General features: G+C 52.7%; 3 protein-coding genes across 3 annotated transcripts; 2 read left to right on the top strand and 1 right to left on the bottom strand.

The window, feature by feature from the left end:
* Positions 1-477: 477 nt before the first annotated feature.
* On the top strand, positions 478-4,741 carry JCM6883_001729 (uncharacterized protein; the record flags this gene model as incomplete). The annotated part of the gene is made up of 8 exons (XM_076629323.1): positions 478-829; positions 902-1,800; positions 1,870-1,999; positions 2,061-2,144; positions 2,295-3,209; positions 3,258-3,580; positions 3,642-4,345; positions 4,417-4,741. 8 exons carry the CDS (start codon positions 478-480, stop codon positions 4,739-4,741), a joined length of 3,732 nt encoding a protein of 1,243 aa, XP_076490970.1.
* Positions 4,742-7,056: 2,315 nt separating this feature from the next.
* Positions 7,057-7,995, bottom strand: JCM6883_001728 (uncharacterized protein; the record flags this gene model as incomplete). The annotated part of the gene is made up of 4 exons (XM_076629322.1): positions 7,057-7,372; positions 7,438-7,517; positions 7,609-7,871; positions 7,944-7,995. 4 exons carry the CDS (start codon positions 7,993-7,995, stop codon positions 7,057-7,059), a joined length of 711 nt encoding a protein of 236 aa, XP_076490969.1.
* Positions 7,996-9,099: 1,104 nt separating this feature from the next.
* Positions 9,100-11,023, top strand: JCM6883_001727 (uncharacterized protein; the record flags this gene model as incomplete). The annotated part of the gene is made up of 9 exons (XM_076629321.1): positions 9,100-9,256; positions 9,345-9,529; positions 9,614-9,722; positions 9,785-9,857; positions 9,920-9,973; positions 10,046-10,212; positions 10,273-10,399; positions 10,484-10,517; positions 10,592-11,023. The coding sequence occupies 9 exons, from the start codon at positions 9,100-9,102 to the stop codon at positions 11,021-11,023; spliced, it is 1,338 nt and encodes a 445-aa protein (XP_076490968.1).
* Positions 11,024-11,094: the final 71 nt, after the last annotated feature.

Below are 11,094 nucleotides of genomic sequence, written 5' to 3'. Positions count from 1 at the left end.
TTTTTTTTTATTGCCCTTTTCGCGTGCGGTTAAAAATTTTTTGTTTACGGGTTTCCTTTTACCTTTTTCTCTTTTTCCCCCCCCCGGGCCGTTTTTTTTTCCCCCCCCCCCCCCCCCCTGAGTCGGCACGAGCTCAGCCTGTTCGGTCTCCCCCCTACGTACAGCTGGTAGCAAGGGTGGGAGCACAAATAATGTGCAAATGACTTCGCTGAATCTCTTTCTATCGGCTCCGGAATCATGCCCGTTCGCAGACGGGTATGAGATCAATCTGGTATCGTAAACGAACCGAGAGAGAAGGATAGAGCGTGCTTTCCCGAAAGTTGGTCTTGCGAAAGAGAAGAGTTGGAGACTCTCGTAAAAACTTCGGCAGCCCATGGAGAGCTCTGCCTCACCCGTTCTCCGCCTCAACGCCTTCCGACACAGGCTGGGAGACGATCGACGTCCACAAAGTCGCTCACATCGAAAGGGCAGAACCCAATGGACTTCTTCGGGCCACTACCTCCCCTTCCCTCTTCATCTTCTTTCCAATCTCGGGATTCGGCTCCTTCGCCATCCTCTCCCTACTCTCCTACACACCACGATACGACAGAGTCGCTAGCTCCCAGTGCAGTATACGCTTCGGACGAGTTTGAATGCAGACAAGTAGCACAGGGAATTCCTCTCCAAGAACCTAGTCATCGTAGTCCTTCGAACTCGATTGCGGAGGATGAGATCGATCTCGTGGAGTTTGAACGGGAGAGGATCGCGGTTCAGGAAGCTACAGAAGATGTGGAAGATCTCGCAGATCTTGTTGAGGCAGGGGAAGAAGTTTTGGTCGAAGATCCTCCGAGTAAGTTTGTGGAAATCAAATCAAAGCTCGAGCAGCAGTAACCCACAAAGAGCTCGCGATATCTCCTGACAGCTGGACCTACCCCATCACCTTCTTCCTCTCGCTCCAGAGCCCCAACAACCTCGCAAACTCCCTCTTCTTCCTCTTCTCGCTCTTCTCCGACCCTTCCCTCTCGCACCTTCCCTCCTTCCGAGACCCTCACTCGACCAACAACTCCTCGCTACGACGAGTTCAAGCATATCCGCGCTCTCTGGCGCTCTCTCCCCGCTCTGGCCTTTTTCGCAACTGGGGATCCGAAAGTCGATTCGATTCGAATCAATCTCCTCCTACAGAAGAAAGCCGAAGCCATCGCTCTCCGCCTCCCTCCGGAACAAGCAATCGAGTTCATCAAGAACGCGTTCACTTTCCCTGGAAACGGCAAAGCTTTCGAAATGACCGCGGCTGAACTCGAGACCTTGAAGATTCGAGCGGAGGGTCAGAAACGTCGTAAGGAATTGAAAGAGGAACGCAGAGCGAGGGTAGATCGTGTTCTCGAGACTGAGCGACAAGGAGGAGGAGAAGGAGGAGGAGGAGGAGGAAAGTCAAAACGGAATTCGAAGGAGAAGAAGCTTCCCACCGAACTCCCGGATCCCGATTTCTCCACCTTCTCTCTCCGGCAGCGAAACAACAAGACGAATGTCGACTTCTCCGCCCACGAGCTCTTCATCGATTTCGCTTTCGACGGTCCCGCGCGATGCCTCCAGGCAGAGATTCAGCAAGCCGAGGAGGCTCTCTCGAGAGGTCTCACCCCTCCGGAAGTCCAAGTCGACGTTCAACTTGTCGCTCAATGCGTACATTACTCGGCCTACGAATTCAACGATCTCAATCACAACGATCCGATGAAGTGGGCCGACAACTCTCGAACTTCGATCGCGACACACGCTTTCCTCGCCGCTCTCGATTGCAATGGGGTTAAGCGAGTTGTAGGAACGGTGAGTTCCTCTCGAACGACTATCACATGCTCTCGAACGATGCTGACAAGCTCTCTGGAGAGGTGGTAGGATCTGTTTAAAGAGGGATGCGCTGGAGCGAATTTGAACGATTGGAAGCGGGAAAAGGAGAATAGGGAGCCTACCAGGAAACAGCTCCCAACGATTGCTCACATGAAAGCGCAATGGGCGATGGACTCCGGTGAGCCTGCTCGTGCTCCGAACCTTGAAAACTCGAATTAACCTGCCCACGTCTCGCCTAGTCTTTTACGAAACTCTCTCAAACATCCTCAACATTCATTTCAAGAGCGTCATTCTCTGCGGAGCCGCTGCTCAATTCGCATACGGTTCGAGTTCATAACATGGACGTTTGGCCCGCGAACCAACCTCGAACATTTCTACCTTCTCGGAATCTCTACTGGCTCACAATACCCGACACTTCACTTTTACGGCGACTTTCGATTCTTCCCTCTTCGCATCGTTAATCCTCGACCAAGCTCTCATTATCGAATCGATCCTCCTTCCCCCTCCTTCTCCCTCTTCCACCTCCTCTTCTCCCGAACAATCGGCGTCCCCGATCGACGTCTCCCGCCTACGCTCCAATTTCGAGTTCCTCGCACGCGAGAACGGACGGCCTGCCGGTGGAGATCGTTGCGACACCTTCGACGAAACGTTCCACCCATTTCGAAATCTCCTTTCTCCGATTCTCGTTCGTTCAAAGCTACTCGCCAGCCACGCCAAGAGCCGGAACTGGAAACTCCCCGGTGGTGGGTTCAACAACGGTGGTGGGTTCAACAACGGTGGTGGGTTCAACAACTACGATGTAACTCTACCAGGTCAATGGAGGAAGGCCGAGATTCAACGAATGGGATTAGGACACCCGCCCTTCGCCATCCAAGATCTCCCTCGTCAAGTCCGCGATGAGCTCAGAAAGCACCCTTCGAACCTTTTCGTCGGACTCCCACCCGACACTCGTGAGGTGGAGATGATCGAGAAAGACGGTACCGTCAAAATCGAAACTGTTCTCCGATCTCTGTTGGTTCTTCGATCCGCCAAGGGTAAGGAAACGTTGGGACCGGAGGGACGCTCGGCCGCCGCTGCAAAACGAATCGAAACGATGGGACCGGAGGGACTCTCGGCCGCCGCTGCAAAACGAATCGAAACGATGGGACCGGAGGGACTCTCGGCCGCCGCTGCAAAACGAATCGAAACGATGGGACCGGAGGGACTCTCAGCTGCCGCCGCGAAACGAGCCGAAACGATGGGACTAGAAGGACGACGAGCGCTTACCATTAAGGCTCAGGAAACGAAGAGAACGAGAAGGCAAGCAGAGGAGGAACAACTCGTTCATCGACTACATGTCTCGAATGACGGAAAAGTAATCAAAGGCATGTCTAATCCTCTTACAATCTGTTTGTGTAGTTCGGAGCGGGTTTAGCTGAATCTTCACTTCCGTGCAGTTTCTGTACCACTCGCTGAGCAGTTATCGACACGACCCGGACACCTGAGCGAACTCCGACGTCGTCAACTTCTCGCTCGTCGACAATTTGAAGCGAGTTTGACGGAGGAAGCACGCAACAACACAACTCCTTCTCTTCCCCAGGTCAGACCTGCGAGTGAAGACGAGTCATCGATGCCTGTACGATCTCCAGCGAGGCAAGTCGCAGTACAACAAGGTCAGAGTTCGAGGTGGCCGACCGTCTTGCTCGAAGCGGAAGGATCGGGAACCGCCGTGAAAGACGAAAGTTTGGAAAGTTTGAGGTATTGCCTCCAATGGCTCGTCGTAAGCACGATATTCCACTTCCTTTCAGTAAGACTGTACCTGACCTCAAACTTTTCGTTAGTTTGCGAACGCTCAGCTCGATCATCAAATCTCGACTCTTCGAGAAGTCGTCCTCTCTCTCCGTACCCACAATCACACTTGCGTATCCTCCTCTTCCTCTTCCTCTTCCTCTTCCTCTTCCTCTTCCTCTTCCTCTTCCTCTTCCTCTTCCTCTTCCTCTTCCTCTTCCTCTTCCTCTTCCTCTTCCTCTCGAGCTCAACCCTCCGCCTCTCCCGCTCTCGTTGCTGCCTCTGCGTCAGCCGATCTCACACAAATCAAACACAACGTGATCGAAACGATTCGCCAAGTTGTCGAGATCGTTTCGAAACACGCTGGTACGGCATTACCCGAACAAGCGAAGAGATACGTCAAGCAGAGTATCGTGGAGTTACCGACCAAGTGGAGAAATGCGATTGGGAACAGGGCAACATCGACTTCTGCTTCCTCGACGAACGGAAGGGGTTCGAGACCGTGGAGTGAAAGGGAGAAGGCTAGGGTCGAACACATGGGGGATGATCACTTCAACGGAGCGTCGTCGAGTATCAGGAAGGAGTATGATCAAAATCGAGAAGAAAGGGAGAGGGAAGAAGCGGAGGCTGAAGCGAGAGCTGCGTTGGGATCGATGGAGGAAGAAGCCGATCGGATACTTACGTTCGCGGTAGAGAGTTTGGACATGTTGCGTTCTGTTGCGGGGATCTTTGGGGAGAGCGTGGAGAAAGCCGAAGCGTGAGTTTTCGAATCGAGCTCTTTCTCTTATTCGAAGTCATATCTGAGAACCTTCGTTGCCGATTGTCTAGCTCGATCGACTGTCTGGGGATCGTCGCAGCACAACGTCAACAACAACGAAGAGAGCAAGACCGACAGGAGCAACAACAAGGTCAAAACCTCTTCCTCGAACCTCCTGAACCTTCTCCTACTTCTTCGACGACTGTTACGAATTGGAGTTCGACGGAGACCTTACGAGACCCTCCTGCGAAACGCCGCCGCGTTGCTCCACCACACTCTGCTAACGTCGCATCTCAAGGCGCGAATTTCAACGAACGAACCAATCTGTCGGATCTCGCACCGCACGGTCATCCGATGCCTCGTCACTTCGACACGTCTGCTCCTCCTCCTCTATGATCCTCCTCTTCCTCTCGTCTGGACCTTCCTCATGTCTCCTCGCCTTTCACTTTCGGACTCGCTTTTTTCTTCTCGGTTGTTGCTGTCGATTCTTTGGTGGTTCTCCTCCTTTGTTGGTGTTCCGCGTTTCCTCTGCTACCTTCGCTACTTTCTCTGTTGATAGTTTCCCGTCGTCGAGACTCTGCTCCTTCAATTAGTCGTTCTCTAGTTTCCCAGATAGATAGATTCTCGGTTCTCTAGTCTCTGCCAAAGTTTCGTTCGTGTCTGCTGTCTTCTATTCTTGAGTTAGGGACCGGAGAGTTGTCGCGGCATTTGGTTCAAGAACTTAAGAGCTTGAGATTCTGAATTCGCGAAGTTTCCAACTTGATCTCTTCCTTCCACTCGTCGTCCTCATCGGCTCGGGTTCACTTCCTTCGACTCTCGTGGTGCTACAGGGATGTTCACTAAACGTATGAGCGTGGTCTCCGTCCGTCGGTTCTCCTTCGAGTCGTTATTGACGCGTGTCTTTGGTCGCAGTTTTCGAGAGGCGATCGTAGCTCTTCCGTCGCCGAGGGAGGTCCTCTAGATAGCTCAGTACAGTCTACAAGATACGTGCAGAGATACTCAAGGTCTTCCGACGTTTTAGAAAGCAGTTCGACTTCAACTTCTTCATCTCTCTCGCTTTCTCCCTCTGCCACGCAAAGTACCTCGACTCCCTCCGTTTCTGCGGCCTCGTCTTCTATCACAACACTCCTGCTATTCTTCCCACGACAGCTCCCGGAGTTGACACGCCCTCTCCCTCTCTTCCTTCGACCTCTCTCGACTCTGACAGTTTCAATTGGGATGCGATCAAGCAGATCTTCATCGACGAAGGTTGGTCGGCGTCGGATCTCGATGGGATTCGGTTAGTAAAGATCAAGACAAAATGGTGGAATTGGGATGTTCGGTGGGAAACAAGGTCTTAGTAAACGACGTTTGCAGAGAAGGGAAAAGGTCGGGATGTTCTCGTTCACGTTTGCCGAAACGTCGAGATGGCAATTGGACTTGAGATCTGTCTCTCACTCCCGGAGGAGACATCCCCTCGACAAGTCGGAAGTCGAAGAGTTCGCGAAAGCGATTGACAGTTTCGTACCCGTTCACGCGGCTCAACCTCATTCTGAACGTCTCTCGCATGCATTCGCTCACTCTTTTCTCGATGGCTCGTCCGGGGGAAATCACTTTACGAGATCAGGAAGCGTTCGATCCGAAGGTCCATTCGACTGGGGAAGATTTCGTTTCGTGGAGGAGACTGCCGACTTCCCCGAGCACGCCGTTATCACCCTTCCTCACGACAAGGTGCAAGGGAAGAAAGGGGACACTCTCACCGTCCTGCGTCAATCGGTGGACCTCGTCTCAATCCGATTGAGGCTCTCCGTTCGCACCTCAGCATTAATGCTCCCGGTCCCTCCGATTCCTCTTCTCTTCAATCCCTCGCTCGCAACCTTCACCGACTCGTCTTCACCCTCTCACCTATTCGCATTTCAAATACCAAGTCAACCTTTTTCTCACCATTTCTGGTCGCGCTCCCCTCAATGGACACTCGTGGAGGATCGGAGGTGCGACGTTCTATCTCCTCTCGGATATCAATCCGGATTCCGTCAGGGTCGTTGGAAGGTGGTAGTCGGAAGCGTTCCTCCGTTACTGGCGTTGTATGAAGGTTTTGGCGGCGAAGAACCTGTCAGATGCTTCATTGGTTGATTTGGGAGAGGTGAACGAGATTCGGGAGGTCTGAGGGCTAGCTTGTTTGGAATCGAGTTGAAGTTTTTCTTTTTCTTTGGTTTGGGTTCCCGCGGGCGCTACGCTGCGCTCCGCTTTCTGGGTGGGTGTCGCGGTCTCTGACTGAAAGAGGTGTTCTGCTGCCTCGGTGGCTTCGCCCACCCTGCACAAACAACTCGCTGACGCTCGTTCTCATCTTCTTCTCTCCCTCTCTCGTCTTTGTCCTCTCCAGATCAGCAAGAACAGAAGCGCCTAAAGTCGAAACTGATTTGGTTCTTCAGCGGTAGGAACCCGCTTCAGGAGTATGACCCAGTACGAGATTGCAGGGGACGGAAAAGCGCGAAAGAAGGGGGAATCGCGCTGAAATCCGAGCTTCAAATCTCGCAACTTGTGCGTTCGACTCATCTTTGAGGATCATCTCATGCCGCTTGTATGCCCTCGTACGATCTGTCGAGTTGATTGGGGCACTCAAGGGTCTCATCAGGCAAATGAGAACGATGAAAAGCATATAAGATTGCGAAACGAAAGAATGAAAGGAGTGTCTATCTACTAAGCTCTAACGAGGTCCACATCACGTCCTACTAAGCCAACGCGGCAGCGACAACTCCACCAAGGACGATCGCTACTCCCCCTTGTTTCGCGATCGAACTCGCTCCATTCCCACTATCTTCCGAGTTCGAGCTCGAAGCCGTCGCAGCGTTCGAAGGTTTCGAAGCACCATGGGTAGTCGCGACGGAAGCTCGAGTCGAGGTGACTTGAGAGGTGACGATGGGTTGCGTACCGGAAGCGGAGGAGTCGGGTCCAGAGGGAGAGGCAGAGGATCCGGATTCAAGGGAAGATTGAATGTCGGTTCCGGCGGCTTGAGTTACTTGAGCGGCCAAGGCGGACCAGGTGGGGCTATGTTAAGGATAGTTGTCAGGAATGGAGACGATTGAGAGATGAAAAGGAAAGGATGAACTCACTTGGCGACGAGGTAAGAAGAAATTTCAGGGTTTGCGAAACCACTCGAAAGAAGGGCGTTCGCACCACTCGCAGCCGCAGACTAGTACATCGAGTTGAGAGAGTTAAGTCAGCGAGGATCGGAAAGGGGCAAGATCGAAGTGGGCTCGAAGTAGAGGGAAATGAAAACGCACGGGGTCAACCGCTTGTTGCGAAATGATCGAAGCGATCGCATCCGAGTTCGCCGACGTGAAAGATGCGACACTATCGGGAACAGCTCCCGTAGCTTCAGCTCCCCCCTCCGAGATAGCACCAGTTTCGCTACCACTTTCTCCTCCCTCAGTTGGGGCCGTGGTGGGTTCGATCAAGGTCGCACTGGCTTCAGATCCAGCGTCAGCGAGACCACTCTCAACTCCAGTGGCTACCGACGAGGCGCCTTCTTCTCCAGGTGCTTGTGCTGCGATTTGGATCGAAGGGGCGTGAGCGAACGAATTGAATGGAGAGAGACCGTGGCGGAGAAGTTACTCACCAGCTACGAGGGCAGAGAGGGTAAGGATGCTGGCAATAGTGAAGGATTTCATGATGCTGAGTTGATGCGAGTGGCTGGAGGTGTGTGTGAAAGGTAAAAGGAAGAGAGAAAGAGAGAAGAAGAGAGACGATGACCTCTTTTCCTCATTCGACGTCCGTGGTCCGTCTCCCATTCACTGACGTTCGTCTTCGTAATGCAGTATCGTCTTGTGCCTCCTCCGCAGGTCACGATCAAAGCGGAAGTGTTCACCTACGTTTGCGAGGCGATTTCGCGAGCTCAACGACTCGAGAAACTACAGCGATCCCTAGGCGACGTAGGCGATACCCTCAAGTTCTCCTCACGCTGCAGAGTCCTCTTCTCGACGGAAACTCCGACAGAGGATCTTGCGCGAACGTCAGAGGAAGGACGAACGGGGAGCGAGCGCTCGAGCGCAAGTCGACCTCCGCTTTTTGTCCTTCCCCGAGCCTCCTCCCTCTCACTCGCGTTGACCTACCGACACTCAGCAATCGACAGAAGCACGAGCAGTCCGGCACGTGGAGGAGGGAGTCGATTCGAAGAAATCGTTAAAGAAGGTCCTGGTCCGTGCCCCTCGAGAACTCCCTCTGTTTCGCAACAGCTGGAATGTTACGACGGTCCACGACCAGAGATCAATGAGGACAACCGAGGAACACCACAAAGCTGAAGAACATGATCCACCGAGCAAAATGAAAAAAATCGATTCGACTTCTTCACCGACCCGGATCCACCTCCCTCTGCTTCCGTGTACAATTTCCCCGGTTCCGTCGTCGCCGTGACGGGAGGAGTCATCGCATCGGTCGAGAGTCGACAAGGAAATGTCGGGAAAAAGTTGATGTCATCTGCAACCAACTTGAGCAAGTTTCAAAACGCTACGAGAGTGGTGAGACTTTGTTAGCCTTGAAAACCCCGGGTTACACAGCACAAACATGCACATGTTTTGCCTGTCGTCCGGGTGGAGGGGAGGGGAAAGCATTTCATAGTGAGGCGCGTCTGGATCGGAATCATCAATTTTCTTCAGAGGCAGAATCACTTCGATCATTTTTTTCTTCGAACTCACCTCTGACGACGCTTCAACTCCTGAATCTTTTCGACCTCTTCATCTCGACGACGACATAGTACAGTACGGTCTAAGGGCAAGATGTCGGATCTACCTACGGTCAACGTCCCAGCTCATCAATCGCTCGAGACGAACGTTAAAGTGCCTCACAAGCACAAGGGAGGGACTTATTTACGACAGCATTTGGGAGTAGGAGCACACAAGGGAGATAGGAATGCACAGAGGTTGTTGAAATCTCGTAAGTTCTCAGCTGGTTCGAAATAGGTCGTCGAAACGGCGAACTCTTAGCTTCGTCGTGCTAATCCTCTCTCGTTCGCTTCGAATAGATGCGATCGCTTTCGTAGGAGAGTTCGTCGGAACAACCCTGTTCTGTTTCTTCGCGTTCGCTGGAACGACAGTTGCCTCTCTCCCAGCGACCTCCGTAACCGATTCGGGAGCTACTTCCGACATGGGAGCTGTCCAACCCTCTCCAAACACCTCGTCGCTACTCTACGTAGCCTTGTCTTTCGGTGTGAGTCCATTATTTCTCGTCGAGGATCTTCAATACGTTTTATCGAGAATGAGAACAGGCGCTAACGATTTTCACTGTTTTCAGTTCTCGCTTGCTGTCAACATTCAGATCTTCTCCGGTGTTTCAGGAGGTATCTTCAACCCTGCAATCTCTCTGGGTCTTGCCCTCATTGGTGCACACACACCCATACGAGGTGAGTTTTCTTGTTCGACTGTTTCTCTTCGTAGAACTCGAATTGACGCCAGAGTTGTCCAGCATTGATTCTCACGGCGGCAGAAGTTATCGGAGCTATCGCAGGAGCCGCAATTGTGTCGGGTCTTCTACCGGGGTAAGTCGTTTTGATTCAGCGTAACCGAGGGAAAGGAAAATTGACGTTTCAATTTTCTCCAGTCCTCTCAACGTCCGAACGACCCTTGTCGCCGGCACCAGCGTCGTTCGAGGTCTGTGAGTCTTCTCTCCCGTGTTCTCGATCATGTTCGTCGCGTGTGTGTGCTGAGAGACTCGTTCCTTCGACAGCTTCATCGAAATGTTCTTGACCATGATTCTTATGCTCACGGTCCTCGTTTTGACGGTCGAGGAAAGTGCGATTGGAGCGAAGAAAGCTGGAGCGTCGGCGGCGCCCGTCTCGATTGGACTCGCGCTCTTCCTTGCAGAGATGGTCGGGGTCTTCTACACCGGTGGATGTCCGTCACTCCCTTCAGTACAAAAAGAAGAGTCTTCGCTGATTTCGTTTCGCTTTTCAGCTCTCAATCCCGCACGCTCGCTAGGTCCCGATGTGGTGATCGGACAGTTTGATACTTACCATTGGATCTACTGGTTGGGTCCCGCACTAGGGGCCACCGTCGCCGTAGCTTTCTGGAAGGGAATTCAGTACGTCGTGTTCCGCTCGTTTTCGCTTTTCATTGTGTGAAAGTGACTGATCAATCTCGCTTCTTCTGCGCCTCTCACGAACAGATACGTACATTTCTCCTTGGGCCCTCGAACAGCCGTGAGTTCCCCCTCCAACCTCATCTCATGGCGAAGAGAAACTGACAAGCTCATTTTCTTTCCTTTCGCATCTAGGGTACTCCCGACGCTTCGAAGATGCTCCTCGAAACCGACGAAGAGAAAGGAGCTGGATCTGGACCTCCAGGACCTCAAGGGAACAACGGAGCCGCTCTCCAAAATACGACGAGTCCCTTCTCGACGACCGGAGGAGGCCTCAACGTTGACAATTCCGACGCTCGATCGATCGTTTCCGTCGTTGCCGAACCCGTCGATCGTATGACGCTCATCGAGCAATCGAACAGTCGTATCGAGACGATGTTGAGTCAATTGATGAACGGAGGAGGAGGAGGAGGAGGTTCGCCTCTCTCGACAATCGGTTCTTCGATGGGAAACAGTCTCTCTCATCGCAAGATCTCGACTGAACAAACCCTACACGAGAACGAGCTGCACGGTACTGATCACTTACAATACGCTCCTTCTCGAGGTAGTCAATACTCGACTCGCTGAGAAGTTTGACCCGAGCTTTTTTCCTTCTTCTCTCTCTTCATCCCTCAACGATACCTGCTTTCTCTTCCTCG

This window comes from Sporobolomyces salmoneus (assembly GCF_050403485.1).
Source record: "Sporobolomyces salmoneus JCM6883 DNA, S_salmoneus_JCM6883_v1_ctg4, whole genome shotgun sequence".
NCBI lineage: Eukaryota > Fungi > Basidiomycota > Microbotryomycetes > Sporidiobolales > Sporidiobolaceae > Sporobolomyces > Sporobolomyces salmoneus.
Note: the sequence above shows the minus strand (reverse complement) of the source record. Positions and strands in the feature narration are given on the sequence as shown.